The sequence below is a fragment of the Pseudorasbora parva genome, chromosome 9, assembly GCF_024679245.1.
Source record: "Pseudorasbora parva isolate DD20220531a chromosome 9, ASM2467924v1, whole genome shotgun sequence".
In the NCBI taxonomy this organism is placed as follows: domain Eukaryota; kingdom Metazoa; phylum Chordata; class Actinopteri; order Cypriniformes; family Gobionidae; genus Pseudorasbora; species Pseudorasbora parva.
The window spans coordinates 9,373,876-9,399,295 of record NC_090180.1 but is presented as its reverse complement, the minus strand read 5'-3'; the positions used below and the strand labels follow the sequence as shown (position 1 = coordinate 9,399,295).

Sequence of the window (25,420 nt, the reverse complement as noted above, 5' to 3'; positions counted from 1 at the left end):
CTGTAAACACTCTCTCAGGTGCAGATCCAGTCGTCCGTGAACACTTATGTCAGTTATAGTCCGCGCCGCGCTCCACTTTATTCCTATGGGTGACATCGAGCGACTTCAACGCTTCAGCACAGCATTCTGGGAAGGCAGCGCTGCATTTGAACCGATTTGAACGCAGAAATGACGGGAAGCTTCACAACATCGCTTCAGTCGCGTCTTAAAGTGGATTTCCACGCCACTGCTGTCACAGCACTTCACCAAATCATACCAAAGAAGTGTGTTTTTGACGGAGCGGTCCCAGCGATAAAGGTTCGGTCCTGCTTTGGAAGCAGCTGGTGAGTAAAACTCCTTCAAATGTCTATGCTGTTGGCTATCGTCGCATGAGTAAACATCAGTAAACGACACGATCGCGTGCTTCGTCATTCAAAAGAGCTAACAGACTCCATTGCTGTTCTCTGTTGTATAACGTTACACTAGTGACGTGCAAAACCGTTTTGCTTGCTACTGCTAAGGTCTAGTCGCATACAATAGTCCATAAACCGAATCATGTCCTCATACACTGCGAGTAAACACACACAAATGTTGACAGGCCACTAAATACAGTACATACCACAGAGACGGACGTCCTGATGTTGCCGTTTCTCCTGTTCAATTTATTTCTGCCTCAGATTTGATTCTGGATCATTATCTGTATTAGCTGAGATAGCCATGGGCTTCTCCACGCTTGAGGACGTCACCGCTTTGTTCGCGATCGTCATTCTTTAGCTCCGCCCACACGATACGCCTCTAGGCGCTCGGTTTTTTCCAGAAAGACTCGGTACAGCCTATATTTCTTTTATAAATATGATAAAACTAAAGACTTTTCGGAGATATGAAGGATGCAATACTACTCTATAGGTACTCAAAATTGACATGAGATTGACTGAAACTGAGTGCCCCCCCCCCCCCCCCCCACGGCTAGGATTGGATAAGATTTGCATATTTAATGAGCTTCAGCTCCGCTGTCATATCTATGCCCCTGTCAGTTCAGTTCATGAGGGAGAGATTATTTTGAAAGCGGCAACTGCAACTTGTCTTTATCAAACAAACACAATAATTTATTTCTCATCCACCCTTGATTGTGTTACATGGCCAGCACCCGCACGTTCCGTCGATATAAGTGCGAACTGCGCTCACACGAACACACACACACACACACACACACACACACACACGTGTGCCCCCAGATCAAGAAAGAATTTCTGCAGACGGGTGTACATTTTGGTCTGGTACAGCTCCAGGACTAGTACTATTACATATAAAAAAGACGTTTTACTCACATAAGTGTGTTGCACCATTTCTGTCGGATCAAATATAGAAGGCACAGCAATGTGTCTGCAAATCCAGCACTTGAGACTTACAAATGATTCCACGGTAAAATGAAGCGAGCACACAAACAGTCTTCCCCACGTGAGCTGGAACTTCATTAAAAAGAAATGAAGTATCACACATTCCTAATATTATGATCCAAAGGAAGCTTATGCAGCGACTGTGTTCTACCACAATATCTTCCTATCTTCTTCCACACATTTATTGCTGCTGGCTAGTGATCTACCGAACAGCTTCATGAGTCAGTGGGCGGGGCTACTGAATTACACGTGCTGTAGAGGCGGTGTTTCATCGTGCAATGACTTAAGGATGAAGCTCATGATCATTTTCTGGGCCTAGTGTCTATAAAAGCTTTTCTTTGACTAACAATGAGTTTTGAAATTATAAATATTCTTATATTACCATGAACTTTTATATATCAAAAGCTCAAGGGAAAGTTGATTTCTCAATGAACCCCTTCAAAATTGTACAAACTGTAATCTTTAACTTCCGCTAAATGTCGAAGTACAGAGGATAGAGCAAAACATAACTTGGTTCTTGTGAGAACTAGCATATTCTCACTGGAGCGTCCTATGTCACACGTTGGAATGCCACTGTGTACATCAATTATCCGACGATAGAGATTAGAGATTACTTTATTAACCCCCATATGGATTACTTTTATGATGGATATGTGGGCTTTTATGGAAACTGCCATTATAAAGCAAGAGCCAGGACATTTTTTATATAATTCTGATTTTATTTGTCTCAAAAAGAAAAATGTCACATATGACTTGAGGGTGAGTAAATCATGGGCAATTTTTTATTATATCTCTAAAGTAGCTATCCCTTTAAGGGCATTTGTAAATGACACAGCTAGCAAAAGGTAAATTGGAACGTTAATGTGCTCACGACATTAGCAGAGGGTGATTCTGGAAGAAACAGCACGTTCTCTTCACCTAGACAGAATAAATCAACCATTGATCTGATGTCTGATCTCAGCAGTAATTGTGTTGATTAGAACAGGCTGATCACACAGCTAATCTCTCGGTGGGTAAGAGCCTCTAATATGTTATTATATTACATTCAGTTTAAACCGTCAACATTTGGCCACTGTCACCTTTGGCTTTCAAGCTTGCTTAGTTGGGGGAACTAAATATTCAACAATATTACTGATCTGCCTCCATCACTGAACTTACTTAAGATGAACTAAGAATTTTTTTTCTTCTAGATCTGCTGTAGCCTACAACTGAAACAAACTTTGTTGCATTATTTTCCTGTTACCACTGTGAAGCTGCTCGGAAACAATGTATAGCCTACTATATAAATAAAGGTGACGACTTGACTGAACTTAAATGTCAATTTCTGTGTGGTATAAAACTCATGTTTGGATGTAGAATTCAGCACCACGATACTGAGATTGTGATTAGATCCTTTAAGGTCTGACAGATCCAGATCCAGAAAGTAGCCTAGAATAAGGGTTCAGTGTGACTGCACACATTTAGTTTTAACAAGCTGTATGGTTGTTTCATATTAACACAATAACGATTAATTGTGAGAGTGATCCCCAGTGATTCTCATCTGAAGTGTTCTCCCAATGGACCGAACAGTTGTCATTCCAGCGTGCAGCTGTCAGAAATACCTGCATTTCTCGTTTCCAGCAGTATGACGGGCCTTCAGATGCTCTAATAATGTTCATATGCCATTTGCATACTTCATTGATTGGTGTTTTTCCCTTGAGTGTTTCCTGATAGCCTAATATAGCTCTTAAAATCACACTCTACATAATCAGTGCAGATGTTAATGTGTTCACTATATGGTTATCGTTAACAAAAGTTTGTTAGTTTTAAAAGTTTTTTATAAACTTGACCTGACTTTTAAAACTGTGTACATACAGGGCGCCACATGGTGGCAGAGGTGAGACACAGTTCTCCCTGGGACAGGTCAGGAAGGAGGATCTTTATTTATTTTTTATTGAAATAATAATAGGGGAATACAGAGTCACACAAAAACACTTGAGACAATAAAATTATGCATCTTGTTAAAAAAATCCAATCATACATCTAATACACCAAGTGCACTTTTCAGCAGCTGAGATTTTTGCAGCTGTATGATTGTTCTGAGTCAGAGAGTTGTAAAAAAAAACTTTTAAGTAAGTGGAAAATAGTCTACCATTTGGTACAGTTAACACACATTTTGCTTTGACATTTCCCAATCAAAATAATAATTTGAATTATATTATCCATTTCCGATAAACTGGTATCATAAACAAGACCATTATATCAGTTTTCTCTTAACAAAAACAGCATAATGGTGAAAACCCTTCTTTAAAAACGTACTAATAAAATCATTACAAGGATAATATCTGATTATTTAATGAATCCTGTAACCCTGTTTCCACTTTGCCATTGCCTTTACCACTTTTTATCTTTAGTTAAGATTTTCCTAATATCCCTAATGGAGAGACCTGAAGCCAGAAGAGAACCAACTACAGGATTATACATCGCTACAAACATTATTTAATCTCAAATATAAAACCTGCAGAAATGAACTCATATATGACTTATCAATTCAGGCATTTTACCATTTGTATTATAATATTATAATAAGGGCAAAGGACTGATCATGATCATGTGTGGTATGAATTTTTTTTTGCAAAATTACAATATTATCTTATTATCAGTGTAGTTCTCACTATATTATAAATAATATGGAAGTTTGAGTTTTGATAAAAGAATATTTTTTGCATGTGTAAAAAATATTTAATAAGCCAAGACATTTTTTAACATTAACTCATCAAAATAAGCAATTTTAAATTGAAATTTTTTACAAGTTGCAGACTCATTTTTTAGAGTCAGTTTAAAGGTGCCCTAGAATGAAAAATTGAATTAACCTTGCCATTGTGAAATAATAAGAGTTCAGTACATGGACATCACATACTGTGAGTCTCAAACACCATTGCCTCCAACTTCTTATGTAAATCTTGAAATCAAAACTCAACAGAAAAAAAGTGCTTCTCAACATAAACCCAACCGTGACGCAAGCGTTGGGGATCATTTATATGCACGCCCCCAACATTTGCATCTGTCCAAACAAGCCGAATCTACTGATGGTAAACAAGACACTCGAAGATAGCAAAAACGGCTCTCATGACACACGTCATGTTTAGGCTGTGCAGGGGACTGTCGTCATATGTCAACAGTCATGGTTGAGGTTTATTATAATTGGATACCACAACAAATCGTTCAGCCTATTTCAAGCAAGCTACGTAACGTCTTAAACTGAAGAAAGGGGCAACTATATTCCTGCAAGCAGTAAGTAAGTAAGTAAGTAAGTAAGTTTATCCACTTACTGAATAGCTGTTTAAACAATTTCTGATTAAACTGAAAGTTTCTTAGAGAGACAGCAGCATTCGCAAGATGCTAGTACAGTAACAATAGGAAACACAGTACCATACAAAACTAAATATTGACTAATGACAAAGGTTATTATTTTGTAGGCCTATTAAAAAATACAACCATAGATACTTTGCTTACAGATCGTTCACGCGATCCTTCTAGCAAACGTCACCTTTTCCACCATATAAGTTAAAACGACAGTCAATGGAGATTGCTGAAATGCAGCTTAGGCCTACTTGTTTATTGGTGTTTTCAGATCGTCCGTGCGCGAGAGCTCGCGTGCATATGGTCGCCAGATTGGACATGTTTAGGTAAAAACCGGAGTGTTTACGGGTTTCTTTTCACAGAAAAGCTCTGTTTGGGGGATTTAATTACTGAAATCTGGCAACCACTTTCTGGCTCGCGGATGATCTGAAAACACCAATAAACAAGTAGGCTAAGCTGTATTTTATCAATCTCCGTTTGAGGTATTTTGCTTAAAGTATAATTTGGCCTGTCTGTGTTCTGTCAGGAAGGTCAGGACTCAAGCTTCACTGAACTGCTAGCTGTGAGCTGCTGAAAAAAAAAAAACAATCAGAGCAGAGCTCAACATTAATATTCATGACTCTTCCAAATAAGGAAAAAACAGAGCGTTACGTCCTAGGGACAATTTATAGGGTTGTAAATGGACCTGTAAACCTGTATCTGGACAATTTTTACCCTTAAATAAGCCACATACCCTCTATGTAGATATCAGAGAACAATGTAACATATTGTTTCAAATCATTCTAGGGGACCTTTAATATAATTTAAGTTGAAATTACTTATAGAGACAAGGTGATTACTTAAAATGTAATGCAACTGTCTGGAGAAACAGAAAGTCTTATTTGAAAAAAAACAACATCTTTATATATTTAACAAATCAAGTCATTGTGGCATAAGCAAAATTCAGGAAGTCATTATTTTACTTTTTGACTAAACATTTTGACTAAACATACTTTAGACCCACATTAATAATGTGTAACAATTTACACATTGACTTTTCTGTTAAAAATTATCCAAAATCTGTTAAGTCCATAACCAGCCAGTGTTCAAAACAATTTCCTTACCTTAGCCCGATTCACAACGGTAAGCTTGTAATAATGTGTCCCTTTGAGTGGTACTGGTAGATTTTAGCGGGAAATTCGAGCATGTCTTTTGCAGAAGGAGTCCTGTAGTAGTATCGCATGTGAGGATGCTGAAGATGACGGATCATTTAAAGCCTTTTCTCACAGTAGCTGGAAGAATTAAACTTATCATTTTGATGGCAGATTGAAATCAAGAAAGGTTAAAACGACAATCATCAGTGACAACAGGCTTTTCACTCGTCAGTAGCAAAAGAAACTGTACAGAAATCTAAATCTACAGGTAACGCCTATACACACTTAATACACATAGTCATGGAATGCTAAAGTTGTTAACATTAACAATTTGAGAACAAAGTATAACAATGATAATAATTTGCACGGTTTGATGTAATTGTAAGATTTAAAGGTGCACTGTATTTAGCGGCATCTAGCGGTAAGGTTGTGAACTCACTGTAAGGGGACCAGCAGATTATATAGAGAGAAAGTAATTCTAAAGTAATAAAAACGTAATGGTTCATTATGTAAGGTCTTTATACACCACTGAAAACGTGTATAATATATGTATATCATATTGCATTACTGTCAGTGATCCTCATAAATACTACACACTGCACCTTTAATCAGTGTTGGATGCACGATTTATTGTAATGCTTTTTTTCTTAGTTGTTCAGAACAAAAGTGGCAGACGTTACTTATTCAGATTACATTTTCCAGTGAAAATTCTTATTTTAGTCATACTCCAAGATGTAGAATCTATGATTCTGAAGTACAGTATCCACACCGGTGCAGTGACTGACAGCCACACATACTCCTCAAAACATTATTCATCCGCGCTGAGGAGCTGTGCTGATGCACAACTCATGTAAAGACGATAGTTCTGCAAATAACTGCAAATGCAGGTTTCAAACGGAGATGGTGAGAAAGAGCAAAATTTACGGTCAAACAAAGTAACCAAGAAAACTTTTTTTTAATATTCTTGACAATATTTTGTAATATTTTTACAATATTATAATTACTTTTACTCTTGATTTTTAGACCAGCACTGTAAAAAAAAATTGTTGGTTTTTGTTGGTTTAACTTAAAAAAGTAAGTAACCTGGTTGCCTTAAAACTTTGAGTTTATTGAAATTAAAAATTTGAGTTGATACAATGAAGGAAATTAGTTTAATAAATAGAAACTCAAAATATTATTGTATCTGAACCACATAAAAATTTTTTTGGCATGTTTCACTGTATCATCACAAATAAAACACACAATTACCCAATATGCTTACAAAATCTTTTAATAACATTTTAATAAAGGTTGTCGAATCTCAAAAAAATGTTCATTGTATTAACTCAAAATTTTAAGGCAACCAGGTAACTTTTTTCTAAATAAATTTTTACAGTGAGTAATTTAATCAAATTATTTGTTTTAACATGGTAAAATTGGAATTAAATTTCAAACAATTACATTTATTTGTCATTGACCCTAAAACAAGAACCCACATTATAACACTGATGTAGTCTCCAGTCAAAAGTGCTTCTGTGTGGTGACAAACCTGACAGCTGTGGTAATGATCAAAAGACATAAACCGTGCAGAAGTAATTGAAAGTCTGTTTGAAGCCTCAGGCCCTCTTCTCCATACGGTTTAGACATCCATTAGTGAGCTTGATTTGGTTACAGTAGCAGTATCATGCAGGGCTGCTGCACTTTCTGATGTTGACTGATGAGTGTACGTGATGAAGAGGACTGGCAGGTGGAGGCCTCTCTGCTGAGTGTAAATCATGACGTCAGATGCGCATCATATTGTTTGTAGTACTGTACCTTATGGCTTGCCTGAAGTGTTCATAGATATTATATAAACCTCACTTGACAACAAAAACAAAATACATAATAGCTTTTCTATCTTGGCCCCGTAGTAAATTAAAGTAGGCCCCTATGACTTACACTGACAGCTTCTGTTTTTCATCTGGATTGGTCCAGAGCAGCAACAAATAAACATTCTGACATGTCTGTCGAGTCAAACACTGGCCAGCTCGTTGTGCTCGCAGTCCCTCAAACAGTTCTGCATGGCCGACTCTAGGGCTTTGAGGCTTTTGTTTTTATTTCTTCAGAAATGACCTTTATGATCATTCACAATAATAGGATCTCATGAGACTGACAATATAAAAATATGTGCTTGTTCTAAAATAAGCCTTGGTGATTCCCTGCTTTGAGTTTTCACATGGATGCTATAGAGCTTGTTTGAACAAGAAAATTAACCATATAATTGACTGAAATTTTGACCTTCATCCCTTCGCCTAGATTTTATTCTTTAAATATGAAAATAAAAAATGGTTGATGAATAAATTCAGAATGACAGGAAAGTAGTAAACATTAAACATGAAAGGACAATGTTACAAAGATTAATTAAAGGGGTGGTTGATTGCCCCTTTTTACAAGATCTCTAATGTCCCCAGAATGTGTGTGTGAAGTTTTAGCCCAAAATACCCCACATAATTTAACATAATTTTTCAGGGTGAGCAAAAACGTGCCATTTTTTGTGTGTCCCCTTAAATCCAAATGAGCTGTTGGGCGGAGCTTCAAGAACTCCCGTTAGCAGCTTTGATAATTTCATGCAGACAGGCAATGAAACTGTTCACTCTTTTATGTTCAAACCGGAGCTGGACAATGATGGAGAGACTCAAGAAGAAGTGACAACATGTAGAACAGGACAAATAGTTAGTTGATGCATTTAATGTAGCTGAAGTGGAGTTAACTAACTTTAGGTCATTGATTAGCATGTTCTGTATCATTGTTGCTTGTTCCCGGGGGCGGGGTTTATGTAAATTTCAGGGTTAGGGATGTCACTAACCCGGGGGAAGCTTGTGTAGTCCCTACCAGCCGTTTGTTGTAGTCCTTAAAATGCAATTTGTTTAAAAGAAAATATCTCCCTTTGCTTTGAGCTTTGAGCGTCGTAACTTTGCTGGTATTGTTTATGCTCTAACAGCAACATCACACACTAACTAAAGTTTAAAAAGTGAAAATCATAGTCAACCACCCCTGTCCTCATGAAATCAATTCTGAAAAAGACGGTTTTCCTTCTCAGATAATGTCAGTTTGACGGCTTTGATGTCAGGTTTGAAAATCCCCCTCCAACAGTTAGTCTGCTATGAGCGAGAGATGGAGAGGTGGAGTGCTGAGGTAAAACCCTGCCCTCTATACAATATTATATTTAACTTGGAAATATTTCACAGCACTGAAGAAAACTCACTACTTCCAGTTCACTGGGACTTTAAGAAAAATCATAACAGGCAAATCCAGCTCAGTCCATGTCATTAGCTTTTCAGGATGTTCTTTGAGGTCTGTTGATGGATGTTCAGCCAGAGACCCTGTCTGATTCATTTTAACGTATAGCCTCCTCATATGTGAGTCTCTTTCTTCTATTGAACTCAAAATAAGATATTTTGAAGAATGTTGATAAGCCGTTGAATTCCAATATACTTTTTCCTTACTATGGAACTATTCTTACTTCCATGACTATCACCTGTTTGATTACCGACATTCTTTAAAATATCTTCTTTCACATTCAACAGAAGAAAGAAACTCATACAGGTTTGGACTGAAACAACAGGATGTTGAGTAATTGATAGCAAAATGTAATTTTTAGTCTTCTAAGTCTTCTACTTCTCCTAAGATAAAGACCTTACTCAGATACAGTATGCATTTTCTACGTTTTTAGATTTTTTTTATATTGTCAGTTATACATCGAATACTTTGTAAAAAAAAAAAAAAAAAAATCAGTTTTATTTCCTGTTGTATTTCATCTGTGGAAATGTTGGAGAAACTAACTAAACATAATGATCATTCACATAATGATTCCCTGAGCTACAAAAGAGCAACTTTTCAGCAATAAAAAATTCCTCTGGGCAAATAAAAGCATAAGAGTTATGTTTTTTTTTCAAGTATAGTCATGACTCAGCTTAATATAGTTAGCATTTTATGTGCGTGTATTATTCTCTCATGACTTTAATGAGGGTTAGAGTGATTGGACGAGATATTCTGAGCAGTGAGGCTCTGCTCTTCTTCAGAATCCCTCAGTAGGTGTTGACTGAAGAGCAACCAGCCATATCAAAGGCTGCAGACTGCACGAGCTACGGGAATGCGTGTGCAGTAGCCAACTACTAAGAGTCTGCATTAGACCTTACATTGCGTGGCCTACCCATGAGAACAGCCATGTCCTTGTTCCACAGTGACATTTTTTAACTGGGATGTCTCTGATACTCTGAGGCGAATGTAGAGTCCTCTGGGATGTATTCTCATGTATTGACTCACATCAACAGATGCAGTGGAGGGCAAAGGTTTACGACTCACAGACTGACTCATGTTGTAAATGAGCATGGATGCCTATTGAACAAAAATTCACACTGAAGTAAACGACTTCTTCTTTTGTAAGTCGCTTTGGATAAAATTGCGTCTGCTGAATTATTAAATGTAAATGTTAATTAGTATCGTAAGGAGGACTGTGTTTTTGATAGAAAACAAGAAAATCTCAAATATCTAGGACTATGTATAATTGCAAACAAACTTTAAAAGTCCCTGAGGGTTTGTTGGGGTGTTTGGTTTTTGCGTATAGTCTCGAGATGGCCATGTTGATTTAGGTGTGGACAAACTATAGGGCTCTCTGGGGCACAGCTGCATGGGAATCAGAGCTGTTAGTTTTGGACTGTTACAGATTATTATGGGAGAAAAAATAATAATAATAATAAATAAAGTTAGTATTTCCTCCGAGATTCCATTAAATTAGTCAGAAGCTTATGATGTAAAAAGATTGTTTAAAAAGAAAAAAAATTGCGCACATCTAGTAAAGCTTTTGCAGGTGCTTAATAGAGCATAAGTCAAAGTAAACAAAAATCTCCACACTGCTGTTGCTGTTCCCAAAGATTGATTTAAAAAGGACAACGTTTCGACCCAAAGGGTCTTCGTCTGTTTGACATCATTACGAGGCTCTTGCACTATGCCAATGACGAATCGGATTGGTCAATCGCGTCATCCAGTCAGTTATTTGTCAGTCGCTAATGCAGGTAACGAAAACTTTTGTTCTCTCGAAAATTCTGTTGATTTTAGTTGCGAAAATAGTTAATTACATAATATCAATAATTATATATGCATAATTATATATCAATAAATAGTTATTTAAAAACAATTTAAAAAAAAATAAAAAAAATTCCCCAGCAACAAATAGACTGCAGTGTTTGAACAATCTGACAAACTGAAATAGCCTATTTAATTTAATTATTAGTAGTCTATATTTGCCTAGTTAGACATGACTTCCTGCTTTGTGCATTGTAATGAACAATTTGTCTTAATATTCCTATTTATTGTAATAATATAAATGCACAGTCTGAGGCCTTCTTTATCCGTTGTTTTATGATAAAGAATACATTTACAATAGATCCTATATTTAATATCAACAGAATTCTGATTACTGATAGAGATGTCCTCTTTAACATTTACCCAAACAAACAGGTGGAATAAATATCCTTAATAGTGGCAGGGGAACTGCAGACATCAGCATCCACATTGCTCCCTGAAGGCAACATTAACTTTTGAGCACATGGGTGTATTGAATCAGCCTTCTATTGATGCAGCAACACGTAATCCACTTACCACGAGACTTATGCACCACACTCTCTGTCTGTGGGCAGTCCTTTTGTGTCAATGAAAAACGGACAATTTATTATTTATGTTTTGGAAGAAAAAAAAACAAAATTCTTCAATTTTCTCAATTATATCATCTACCATTTAGAGACACCTTAGTTCCATCAATTATTTTTTTTGTCCAAACATTAGAGGGAACATCCAGATGCTCTGAATGTTAAATCGGTGGTTCCGTGGTTTTTTTCTAGGCTTGGTTGTGTTTATGGGGCGCAGTATAACATGTCTTAATACTTCTTTTTTTTTAAACGCCGTATTTTTCTTATATTTTACCTTTATTCCAAACCGCTGTCTCCACTGTCCTTTGGACAGCTCGTTTGCTTCCTGCTTCTATGAAGCCCATTCCTCCGAAAAACGCAATGGTCTTAGATTGGTTAGATGGCCAAAAGTAGTTTCCTGTATTTTTATTGGCTGAAATGCCACAGGTTATCTAGAAACGCCTCGCCCCCTTACCATTACGGGCAGAAGTCACATCTGCGGTGACTAGCAAGGGTTTATGATGTCACCAACCCAGGAAGAAGCTCGCTGTAGTCCAAACCGGCCGTTTTTGTAGGCAAAACTTTAAAAGACAATATCTCCATTTGCATTGAACTTTCAGCGCTGTAACTTTGAAGATACTGTTTACGCTCAAGCAGCAACATTACACACTAACTAAAGTTAAAAAAGTGAAATCGCATGCAAAACCACTCCTCTAAAAGTATCCATTCTACAGCAAAGGAACATTTCTTCTAATACAAAATAGTTGCACAGATGGAACAGTGGAACAGATTGGCATAACCTTTCACATTACATTGAGAAATCAAATTTTAAAGCAACTCTCTCACAATATAATTGCTTTTAGCCATGACGTCACTAAGTTTAGTTTGTGCGCAAGACCTTTCTGCAAACAAACCACTCTGATTGACTGTTTAAGGGATGATATGAAAGGCCAGCAGCTGAAAAGTGAAAACACCAATGATGAAGCAGTTGGAATTGCCATTGGGAATTCAGAGTAAATTAGGCACTAGAGGCCAGAGTTCCCAGAGGCCTCAAAAAATGGTGGAAAGATTTCTAGCAGAGAATTACAAAAACAGCATGTAATTTTAAACTTGTACTTAAAGGAAACTATTTAAAAAATGTCCATGGCTTTATATGTGTTTTGGAAAAGTATAGGCTATTGTGAAAAGCGCTATACAAATACATTGAAATTGAATTTACGTCAGTGCCTCGTTTGATTCTGTCTGCAGCATGTAATTTCATTGAATTACTCTTTTTCTGTTTGCTCTCTTTCACAATAGACATCAACATATTGTCCAATATGTTTCCCTTGCTGCTTTATGAAAGTGGCTGAATGCACTCTATTGACTGTGAGCTTGCTTTAGTATTCACAGAAGAGCATTTATATTGCGCTGTTCATTTCACAGGTTTAATACCTCGCCCTGATGATATACTGCATTAATATGTCCGTCAGAATGAATAATGTAAATAGCCACACTGTAGTGGTGCTCTACCAGTTTGTACCTTGGATAATGATTTAATGTGTTTTATGCTAATGTGCAAGCTTTTTGCCAAAACATTAATTGAGGAAATGTTGTTTACAAGTATGTGGTAAGAGAACAGAACATTTCATGTTTAAGAGAAAAAGGTGACCAAACAAATGATGGGAAAATCTGTCTCTGCCCTCAAGGGTCTCTCTCTCACCCCCACTTTTTGCTCCCATGACCATGGATGTATCCGGCCCCTACAGCGCAGCCCCCGCTGTAGGTCCCTGGCGTAGTTGTAGGACTATGGGAGAGGTATAAGAGGGGCGTAGAGGAAATACACCGGGCACTCTGTCATGACTGAGAGTCAGGACGGATCTTTTAAAGCCAAACACTAATTTTTTTCTGACGGAGCAGCTTGGATGTCACATTCATTAAAGGTAAAATCGCTTTTTCCCCGTTTATCTACTTTTTTATATTATTATATTTTTAAGAATTACCTTCAATTAGAATATTTCATCAGAACCCAAATAGATGAGTAAGCGTGTGTTAACAAAGACAAAAATATTTGTTTTATTGTATTTTATCATAAAGCTGCATCTAATGTTTTTGTGTGTGTGCTCTGTTGTCTGTTTGGTCATATGCAGTGTCTTTCCAGCTACTAACCCACCATTGATGTCAATGACAGTGTTTCGTGTGTTCAGCTCAGCACATTAAGATTCTCTGTCAATAATACAATCTTAGAGGACTTGTTAGTCATGTTATTGTTACTCTGTCACAATTTGAATGCATAAACTTTCCTAAACTTATTTCGTTACCATGCAGTGCTGATCATATCATTGTTGGGAGTACAACGATTTTTACTAGACAACCAAAATAAAAATAAATGAACACAAAACAAAGCTCTCTTATCAGTATGATTAATTGCAGTATTCTGATCAGCCATAACTTCCTGAGTAATAGCGGATGTCTGATAAGCATATTAAAATAGACTGAGTGATATTCAAAAGACATGAACCTTGGAATGCAATGCCGTCTGTTATTGGTTGTTGACTCCCTTGGCAGCACGCCTGCATCTGCTTACATAATATGTTGCTTGTCTTATCATGCAACAGTGAAGAAACATCTTGAGCAGAGCAATTAAAAATTCTAATACCGCTGAATAAATTTTTAGAATTTTAGTTTTATTGGCCGAATAAGTTACACTTTCCAATAATTTGCATTTATGTGTTATTCCAGGGGAAAAAAAGGTTTTCTTTAGACCAGTCATGCTACATTACACACAGCATACAATATAGACATATACCATATTCAATATATGAACATATGAAGCCATTTCGAATGGCATATGCTTTCTGAAAGAAGAATATTCTCTTTGTGATGGTGTGAATCTAGCTTCTATCAGAGAAAACCAGTTAGAAACACATGTTTGACCTTTTGGTGAGGTCAGAAGTTCACCCAAGTCTGTTTATATTTATGTTCTGGATGTTATATGGTTTGGCATTTTGTAGTGAACTGGAAATACAGGACAGTGTATAAACAATGTTGATAAATATAATGGTAATGCTTTAAAAAATAATCAGTTTGTTAACCCTGTTAAGCCTGACATAAAATAATATGGGGTGGGGGGGGGTCTGTTTTAGTTTTTCAAACATTTAGACAAAATCTAAATAACTAAAACAAACAAAAATGTTTGCATATGTTTGTTGAATATCATATTTCATACACCAGAATTTATGGCTCATAGAGTATAGGAGAATATGGATCTCATACTGGAGTAGGAAAAAAACACCTCACTTGTGTTTATAAGTTAATATAAGCTAAATAATATGAGCAGAGAGACATCTAGTGTTTGTTGTAAGTATTGCACCTTCCAAATGGACAAAAAAAAAAAAGAGTTGAGAAAGTTGCTATATTAACCATCTGTATCCACTGTGTTCTTACAGGGCTCAGTTAGTGATGCAGCTCTTTAGGCTGTGAAACTGTGAAGTCTACAAAATGGACAACATTACTGCCGGCCATAATGTGGGACTCAATCTCACGTGTAACTTGACCGGGAACCACAAATTCATCTTCACGTTCATCCCCATAGTCTACAGCTGCAACTTTATTATCGGAATTGTAGGCAACAGCCTGGTAGTCGCTGTCATCTACTTCTGTCTGAAGCTGAAGACTGTTGCCAACATATTTGTTTTGAACTTAGCCGTGTCAGACTTGACTTTCCTCCTGACCCTACCCATTTGGGCCATATACACCGCAAAAGGCTACCGCTGGGTTTTTGGAAGCTTCCTATGTAAAGCCATTGCAGGTATGATTCTCCTTAATCTATATACTAGCATTTTTCTCCTCACTGCTCTCAGCATTGACCGGTATCTGGCGATCGTTCATCCCGTCCAGTCCCGGCAGTGCCGTACAGTGGTCTACGCCCGTGTGACGTGCATCTTAGTTTGGGTAGTTGCTTTTCTTCTAAGCCTGCCCACAGCCCTTGTCCGTCAAACCCACTTAATCCAGCATAACAATGTCACTGTATGTGGCATCCTAGACAAAAAAGAACTTCGCAATGTGCTGGCAGCTCTCAGTCTGATAAAGAGTGTTTTTGGGTTCCTTCTGCCTATCACCATCATCCTGACGTGCTACTGCCTGATCGGTCGGGCTCTGCTCAAAGCACGGGACATTCAGAGGAATTCGAGATCAAACGGGGACGAGGTCTTGAGCATGCTGGCCGCCGCTGTGCTGTCGTTTTTCCTTTGCTGGGCACCGCATCAGATCTTCAACTTCATGGACATGCTTCTGCTGCTGAACGTGATCACCAACTGCAACGTCATCGAGATCATTGACACCGGAATGCCGTTCACCATTTGCATTGCCTTTTTCAACAGCTGTATGAACCCGATCCTGTACAGTTTTGTTGGGAAGAACTTTCGCAGGAACTTGCTGAAGCTGTTGAGGTGTTCCTCGACTTCTGTGGCTTCTCACCCCACCCTCAGTACCAAGATGAGCTCTCTCTCGTATCGAGCCTCAGAGTCTTTCCACCTCTCCGTCATTAAAACTTCCTCGCTACCTCAAGCCAAGTGAGAAAATCAGGAAAACAGGAAGGGAACCCATCTCCAATGATTCATCCTCATTGACGCAATTCAGAAGATTGCTCTTGTTTATTGTGTTGTCACTTGATACTTGAATGGGAACAAATATAGTGATTATTTTTTTCTGTCTTTTGGGGTATTGTGTATAAGTTCAGTGTAAATACACTGAAAATGTAACTATTGACATGCTGGTCTATGTACATTTTGTCCTTTTGTCAGAACGTTTAACTTTGCCTGCCAAAGGGACCAAAACATGCTGAATCTATTTTCATCCAAAGTATAATTTTAAATACTCTATTTGTTGGTTCCTGTGTCTCATAGAGCTATTGATAAGTCCTGGGGTTTTCAACATGTTTAAAGTCCCAAACCCCTAAAATATAAAATTCATGTACAGTATAAAGGACCATATAAGGATAATTAATCTATTTAGATTTTATACATACATAGACTGTAGTATAAATACATAAAAATATGTATAAAGTCTGGACATTTGACTTTAGCTTCTATTAACTGTATTTGTCTACCCACAAGTATTTTATCATGTAACACCAATAGTTTTATGTGGCTAATCTTTTAGTGAACTATTTTAATGACTTTAGATCAGTGCTAGAAAAGCAAAATTAAACCATAATAATGCCAAATTCTGTAATTGTATTTATTTATATGATTGTATATATATATATATATAAAAGTACACTACTTTTCTAGTCTAGATTTTCCCCAGCACTCCCTTATGGCCCCCTGAGGGTCTCCAGGCCCTAGTTTAAACCCTTCTTGACTGTCATGGGGTCTAACAGGATATAATAATTTTCACATCTGCTGTGCTATCATGGCTACCATCACTGTTTAAAAATGTAATTTTTCTTCAACCACACTGTCATTTAGTACTACTTCAAAAAACTCTTATGGTTAGTAAAATTGTTTATTCTTTTGATAAATTGTATTTTGGCAATATTGTATTCTACATAATGTAATTGAGACTGAAAATGTCTTTTAACAGGAAAACAAAATAAATCTATGAAAGTATCCTCAATTTAATGACTCAATGCTTTGTAATTAGATTTTTTGGTTTGTGAAGTTAATTAGACAATTCAATTGCTAGGTTATATGCTGGGACAAAAAAACAGCTTTTGAACATGAACTCAAAACATGTATTACTTGTATTATTTATATATTTAAAAGTATGCACAACGTTTTTTTTTGTATCTTCAAAATTGTGAGCTTGTGTACGTTTTTTCAACTGAAATGTTAAAAGTGGAGCGTGTGGGGGGCGTGTCTGTTGTCAAGGGTCACGTGACCATGTAAAGTCATGTCACTAGTATAAATCCTCTGTCAGACACGTACTGCTTCTTCTCTCCCAGCGTTTCTAACGGAGGACTTGTATCCAGTTCGGTCTGGCTGTTACGGGAATCATGGCAGGTAGGCAACATTATGAACGTCACACATCGCCTATGTCTGTAAAATGAAGTAAATTACATTTGCGTTTGCACAAGTAGCATGCATACAGCCCAAACCACGCGCTTCCTCAAGAGTTCGCAGGATTCGTTGGGTTTTAGAGCTTAAATTTCACTTCCAGCGTTATGTAGACTGCGTTGTCATGTAATTTTTGACGATATAAACAGTTTAGAGTCTGCTCTATTGCGCAAATGGCCTAGTCGCCTCTCATACGCAGTCGTTTGAGCAGCCACTGGCCTGTCGTGCAGGAAGAGCTGGCGTTAGTTTGTCACGTCGATCCCGGTTGAGTTCATTGCTGCAGTAACGTTACAGAGCGAGTGAAAAGAGCCTTAAACCTTGCTCGGGTGTATTGCAGTCAGTTTTTCTAACATACGCGCTCTAGTGTATGTTGTTTTTAAATTAACGCAAATGTTAACTTGTTAGGCAGTAGTCATTGATTGGCAGTGGTACTGTGCACACCGTTTGGACTTTTATTCATTCATAGGATATCCATTATTGATATCATCAGTTCAGTTTTCACTAGTTAAAATGCTAATTCTTGATATCAATTGAATTTCAACTAGTAAAAACTAATTCTTTATACCCGTAATTGTATTTTCACTACTGAAATGTTATTGGCTGCCATTGAAATTAACTTCTTGATATCAAGAATTTAATTCATCAGTATAATTTCAGATATCTAAAATGGCTTTCTTACTAGTAACAATCACATCCATGATATCAGAAATTAACATTGTTACTAGTACCAATTAAATTATCAAGAATTGAATTGTTGATATCAACAACTGAATTTGAATGGCAGCCTATGGTGACCGTTCACTAGTGAGAATACAAGTCCAAACTGCTTGCAAAATAACAGCATGTGTATGACCGTTACTTATGTTATTTTCCATACCTGTTTGGTGCTATCTGTTCAAAATATAAAATAAGAGGAGCGACGCAACCTATTTAACCTTCGATCCAATTGTAATTCTTTTGTTATAGTTCAGCTCAACTCCACTCAGTGTTTTGTGGTTACTCATAGTGAGGGGAAGCATGAAGACAAATCTTTCACTCCCATCCTCATATTAGCTGGTTTTAAAAAAAGAAAGCTCTTTGTCAAGAGGAGTGATAAAAACAGAAAAGTCCCAGTGCAGTTATTAAATATTCACACTCTTGGAATGACGTTTGGCCTATCAACTAACTGTTGTCTTGTCTGCAACTTTTTCAATGTGAGACTTGAGATTCATTAGTCATGATTAAATCAAAATGGAAAATTCCTGTTTTTTTTTTTTTGGTTGTTTTTTTTTTTATAAAATACTGCGGTACTTATAAATGCATGTCATTTTATTTAATTCACATGCCCTTGTAATATTTAATCAAGTAACTTCCTATTGTAATGACTCCTGTCTCCTCTCCTCTGTTGCTGACTCGAGGGCAGGATAACCTGTTATCATATCACATTAGCAAACCTCAATGATCCAATCAATTCCCAGTGGACTAAATCAAGTCCCATCCTACTTTTTCTTTTCTTTCTTTTTTTTTTCTTGTTTGAAAAGCTGTTTCGATATATGGAAGCTTGTTTCTGCCATCGACTAAAAAAGGTAACTGAAATTTTAGCTCCCAATTCTGACTTTTCTCAGAATTGTGATTTATAAAGTTGCAATTATATCTTTTTTTATTCTCTGGTTGAAACGAGCTTCCATACAAATGTCGCAATGAAGAAAATCACAAATTCCATAAAAAAAAAAAAGTTGCACAAAGAATGACGGTGCATTATATGGTAACTATTTGGACTACCATGATTATATTAATTAAAATATAACAGATATCAGTTTGCAACATCAAGCAGCATAACGGACAGTTTTGTACAGCTAAAACAAATTAATTTGCTAGGCTGTTTTCTGGCATCAGACACTTTCAAGTTAAAGATGGCTGCACCCACTTTCATTTAAAAATAAGGTGGATAATGGTTATTTTGTGTGTGCATTATAAAGATATTACATATTTTAGAATGTGTAAGTAATGATGGTGTGTTTTTATTTAATGCAGACCAGGCTTTTGTCACACTTGCTACAACTGACAACTATGCGAAAGGCGCAATGGTCCTTGGCAAATCCTTAAGGAACCACAACACATCGAGGAAACTAGTGGCCCTGATCGGCCCCCATGTCTCAGAACCCTCCAGGTAGAGAGTGTGCTGTTTTATAGCGCAAGCCAATGGGTTTTCAACTGCTTTGTTTTCTGTCACACTGGGTATTTGTTGTTGTCCACAGTTCAGAGTGTTATCTATAGGCGAGGCTCGAATTTCGACGTGGGTATTGCACATAATTTTAATCATTCCTGCAGGTCTCGCCATTATAATCCGGGACATTCCTGCAAACATTTCTTCACTTTAGTATATGTAGGTTGTAAATGAATCCACACTGATTATAAAATCAAATCAGTCATTTTAAAACCATGCGAGACGTAATTTAACAAACCGCATGAGTGATTCAGTAGTCCTGTGTCTTCTCTTTATCTCTCAAAATGCGCAAAAACATCACCACATTGCATTAGCACACAGTCTTTAACTCACACGCTTTGGGAGCCGGGACGGTTGATTGAATTGTCACTTGCACAAGCGGGTCACTAAAGTTTATTTGCACATCTTTAAGTCTTACAAATTTAAACATTAAATCAATTTTAAACCCTTCAGTACTCACACACACTCTGTGAGCATGCATAAAGTGGCATCAGAATCAGCTTGTGAGTTAAAAAACTGAGTTAGTGCTTAGTGCCTTAGTGCTTAAACGATCCAAAACACACAATTATGTACACATTTTGCAGAGAATCCTCATAAACACAGTTGGCTATGTCTTTAACCATTGAGAGAGTGCACAGATCAATTATGTAGTTACACAATGTTTCTATCTCTAATGACAGACATGTCACAAATGTTGATAAAACCACAAAAGAGAGCTTCCATTTGTAAGGAATCAGGATTAAAAGCTTACCCATTTAATTTATACTGGACTAAAAGACTATCCAGTGTTATTTTACATCTACTTTATTCAGTTTCTTTTTTTTTTTAATTGAAGGAGTAAGTCAACGTACAGTAAAACAATGAGTGACATTTTCCTTCCTTCTATTTGTACTGTAATAGCCCCCCCCCCCCCCCCCCCCCCCCACACACACACATTCAGTTTCTGTAGTATTTCTGTACCTGAATACGTGTTAGACCTTAGACCATCATTTCATTTATATCTTTATTATTGTATTGATTTGAGCTACATTGTGCTGTTTAATTCAAAGACTGAACTCAAACTTCCTTTTTGCGTAAACTCTTGAGCAACAAAAGAACCCTTTTGTATTGCACACATGCAATGTGTGTGTGAACATCTAGATGAGATGTAATTTAGGGAGGAGGGGAGGGTGGGATTCCCTGACATTTTCCAAAATGAAATTCAGGCCTTAATAGATTTGTCAGGTTTACTTTGTGCCGTGTTATATTTCAGAGCAGTGCTTCGTAAAGTCTATGATGAGGTCAGGCTGGTGGATGTGCTGGACAGTGGGGATGCGGCACACTTGGCCATGATGAAGAGACCTGACCTGGGTGTCACCTTCACCAAACTCCACTGCTGGACTCTTACAGAATACTCCAAATGCGTGTTTATGGATGCAGATACTCTAGTGAGTGCTGCCTCTCAGTGCTGGTAGTAGTGTTTTCATGATGTCATGATTTTTTAACACTTCTCTCGTCGCCAGGTTTTGTCAAACATAGATGAGTTATTTGAGAGAGAGGAGCTCTCTGCTGCACCTGATCCCGGCTGGCCTGATTGCTTTAACTCTGGAGTGTTCGTCTTCCGCCCATCCAATGAGACTCATGAGAAGCTTCTTACCGCCTGCTCTGAGAATGGCAGCTTTGATGGTGAGTCACACTTTAGTTTTATTTGTTGAAAAAGCTATGAGGAATTTGAATTCCTTATTTAGGAATATGAGGAGAAAAATGGTCCCACTCCTCCAGCACAACTTGTATTGGATATTTAAACCTTGGGCTGTAAAAGAGTTGTGCAAACTTGCTAAAGCTCAACATGGCAATGACTGAGTTCTTTATCAGTCATGTAGGCTGAACACAAGGTGGCTCTGTGATGTTCTTTTTTTGGGTGCACCACTCCACCTGAGGGAGTTATTCCTAGGCTCGGTGTGGGATGAAGTAAACAGAGGTCTCTTATTTGAGAGACTCCTACTAGATAGACCTATGTGAAATCACTTAACTCTCAGCAAACATCAGTTTATAACTGATTACATGCACGTGCAGGTTCAATCCCAGTGCATTTATGCAGCTAATTATTGAAGATCCTGTATTTGTCACTTCATCAATGTTTGTGCTTTGACGTCTAACCCAAATTAATGTAACCAAAGTACTCAGGCTATGGTTGGCTCTTTATTTAGAGACCTAATCTTGAGCAAAGAATTGAGCCCCAGAAGTTATCAGCAGAACTCTGTTTTGAAGGTCTTTGAGGTTATCGTATTTCTGTTTTATCTCTGTGTCACTCAGCTTTCTAAAAACCACAACTGCATCATGTTTATCTGTGTATGTGTGAGATAATTATATTATATTATATAGCTCGCTCTTTTAAAGTTCTGTTGAAAAGTTTCGAATAAATGTAATTTACTGTTTTTCTAAACCCATATGACTTTAATTTGTCTTTAGAACACAAATGAGGATGTTTTTCATGAACCATGAGATGATTGTTGCTTCGTTGAAAGTCCATGTAACAAACTTTCGATGCTTCAAAAAGCAAAAAAATTCATAAAGGGATTATAAAAGAAAAAAAAAGTATTAATTGAGCAGTTTAATCTGTTCATTTTATAAAGTGATCATGTCTCAAGACTTGGCTTGAACCACTAAATTTAATATGGATTCCTTAAATGATGCCAAACTTTTGGTTGTGTACTGTCAATGGAGGGACAGAAATCTCAAGTTCCATTCAAAAATATTTGTCGTTTTGCAGAGAATGCGTTTTAAGAGTTTGGAATGACATAAGGGGTGTGAGGGCATTGAACTATCCTTTTTACATGTCATGTATAGGACATTATGTGCTTTTCATGTGTAACATGAGTCTCATGTTCACTGATAATCTGAGGTCAGCTGGTCTGAGGTCACTTTTCCTTGCTGATATGCTCTATGAAAATCCAAGTGACAAGGTTAAGCAAACAGCAAATCAAGTGTATCCTGAAGCAATCTTCTAATTGTTTCATCTGTTTAAGGAAGATAGTTTTAATATTTTTCAGTCTGTGCTATTTCTAATTCGGTTTGTTTGTCTTGTTTCCATCAGGTGGGGATCAGGGTGTTCTCAACAGCTTCTTCAGCGTTTGGGCAACGGCAGACATTTCAAAACACCTTCCTTTCATCTACAACCTCAGCAGCATCGCCATCTACACCTATCTCCCAGCATTCAAGCAGTGAGTTGGATTTCAAGCTAGGTGTTCAAACTGATGGGTTACTCAGTTCTTCACGTGTTGACCATTGTTGGTGGTGTTGCCGCCTTGTTCTCGATATTCTATGAATGTTAGGGTTGCTTGCAGATGTCATGCATTTGTAATTAGCTGTGCCGAGGTCAAATGAAAGCCCCATCACACAGCAACATTGAAACGAGAGTTGAAGCCAACATCAGAAATCCTTTCTGTTCCTGGCCTTGAGCTTCAACTTCCTCCAAATACATACTGCCCTCCAAAAATAGTGGGGCTATTTTAGGGTCCATACACACAGCCTAAATGTCATTTTGAATAGTTTGTTACATGATCTTTTTTCCATTAGCTAGTACTGTTCTCTGGTTAGTCAAAGTCCCATTAGGATCTGGTTCCAATGCAGTTTGTACCTAAATGCCACAAACTGACAGTCTTGAATGACCAATATTGGTTTTTATTAAAATTAGACGTTTCTAGTATGCAATTTGGGGTATTCTAACTGGCAGGTCCCTCTATTGTGCTTCCGGTTGGCCAGTGTTTGGGATTTCTGAATCCTTGTCATTTTGCCAGTGGCGATCTGATCATTCCTTATTCCCTTAGATATGGCCGTGACGCTAAGGTTGTTCATTTCCTTGGCAAAGTCAAACCGTGGGATTACAGTTATGACACCACAAGCAAAACGATAAAGGGACAGTCTCAGGATGCTTCTGACATGCACCCCAACTACTTGATGCAGTGGTGGGAGCTTTTCAGTTCTTCAGTATTGCCCCTTATGAAGGAGGAATATGGTGACCAGCCCTTCTTTACCGGATGCACCGAGGTAAGCGCCACTGCTGAAACTGGCGCAATTATGGTATAGTGCCCAGTATTGTGGTTAAAATGTATTTCAAGTCATTAGACATTTAATGAGGAAAGCATGTTTTTAATTGATTGGGTCATACAAGTGTCATGAATACCCGAATGGTTCTTATTACATTTATACATTTTACAATAAAAACTTGCTTAAAGTAATTCATTCACCAATTTTGCTAAATAAAGGAGTGGTTACATTAGCAAAAAATTTTATGAAAAAAATCATTGTTACTTTCAAAAACAAGCAGCTTTTTTTTTTTTGTCAACATGACACTCATTTACATGACCAACAGAAACTGGTTGCAAATTCTGAGTGGGGAAATCTTTTGCCCTCACATGAAATTCCTGATTGCATGAATTCCTATTCAAATTATTTGGGATTGGATTTTTCCCTGTGACAATTGGACAATAGTTAATGTGGATGTTCATGATGGCAGGTTTTATTTATTTTAAACTGGCATTAAGCTTCTAACTCTATATACTACACTTGCTTTCTCCTACTGTAATGTTTTATTATGAAATATGAATTCTATTTAATTTTATTATTAAATACAAAATCTTTTTTTGTTTTGTTTTTAAATCCACTGAGTTTGTAGTTTGATCAGTTGTGCCATATTACTAGGAAGTTATTAAATCACTAAAAAATTTTTTTTTTTTTTTTTAATGGCCTTTAAAAAAGTAAAACCATTTTATTGTATCATTTTATGACTTTTCCTTTTTCTCCCTCAGAGTGACATTCATGTTGATGTGGCAGAGATGCACATTTCCCATCATCCCCCTCAACCTCAGATGTCGTCTCAGGAGCGTAAACAGAAGTGGGAACAGGGCCAAGCTGACTACATGGGACTGGACTCTTTTGACAACATAGAGAAAAGGCTAGATTCTTTCCTAAAGTGAGCAGCACTTAGGAAAAGATCATATCTAGTTTTGTACTTGGGTATGTACGGGACATTAAAAACAAGCCTCATATGATTTTTATACCAGTCCAGATCATCTATGCAGCTCAACTACTCTTAAACACTGTGATTACGACAGTTGTTCAAATGACACAATGTCACTTGCCTCATTTCCAGAGGAGATGTATTGTTTCTGATCTCACTGAAAAAGACAATCGCAATCTTATTATTCAAAATGCCATATTTTAGTCTTAAACTTTTTTTCATTTGCATTTCATGTGTTTATGAAGATTGTAAACATTTGTAGAAGGAAAAAAAGTACAGCAAACAAAATGATACCAAACCTTATAAATAACTTCAGCATCCCAGATATACTGTACACCACTCCACACAAAATATCAATAATCTAATAACCACCTTTGCAAGATACATTGTGTGCTGCCAAGTCGCTTAACTTGCCATTACTGGCTCTGATACACTTCAACTCTTATTGTATGAACCAAGGTCACTCCGCTCTTGCCTACGGAGCAGTCTCCCTGTAGCAGGGTTAAGACGCACTGGTTTTGTTACACCTAGTTACTACTGTTAATGTTGTTGCTGTTGATGACTAGTTTATAACCTCCTTGTAACTCTGCCCCCACCTGTAATGCCTGAAATAAAGAACTAGTAACAGAAGTACCAATTTACTGTGGTTTTAACCAGTTTTCATTCACAAAGACTGCA

The 25,420-nt window shown here is 37.2% G+C and overlaps 2 protein-coding genes across 2 annotated transcripts; both read left to right on the top strand.

Annotated features, from left to right (window-relative positions):
* The first annotated feature begins 13,279 nt into the window (after positions 1–13,279).
* On the top strand, positions 13,280–17,094 carry agtr1a (angiotensin II receptor, type 1a). Its single transcript, XM_067453062.1, has 2 exons — positions 13,280–13,418; positions 14,925–17,094. The coding sequence occupies exon 2, from the start codon at positions 14,977–14,979 to the stop codon at positions 16,051–16,053; it is 1,077 nt and encodes a 358-aa protein (XP_067309163.1). The 5' UTR covers positions 13,280–13,418; positions 14,925–14,976; the 3' UTR covers positions 16,054–17,094.
* Positions 17,095–17,342: 248 nt separating this feature from the next.
* On the top strand, positions 17,343–25,372 carry gyg1a (glycogenin 1a). The gene is made up of 7 exons (XM_067453757.1): positions 17,343–17,480; positions 19,548–19,683; positions 20,993–21,167; positions 21,243–21,405; positions 22,817–22,943; positions 23,550–23,769; positions 24,531–25,372. The coding sequence occupies exons 1-7, from the start codon at positions 17,474–17,476 to the stop codon at positions 24,696–24,698; spliced, it is 996 nt and encodes a 331-aa protein (XP_067309858.1). The 5' UTR covers positions 17,343–17,473; the 3' UTR covers positions 24,699–25,372.
* Positions 25,373–25,420: the final 48 nt, after the last annotated feature.

Coding starts and splice junctions, on each gene's coding strand:
- agtr1a (XM_067453062.1), top strand. CDS start 14,977: ATGGACAACATTACTGCCGGCCATAATGTGGGACTCAATCTCACGTGT.
- gyg1a (XM_067453757.1), top strand. Junction 19,684..20,992: donor CATGTCTCAGAACCCTCCAG/GTAGAGAGTGTG, acceptor GTTATATTTCAG/AGCAGTGCTTCGTAAAGTCT. Junction 21,168..21,242: donor TTATGGATGCAGATACTCTA/GTGAGTGCTGCC, acceptor TCTCGTCGCCAG/GTTTTGTCAAACATAGATGA.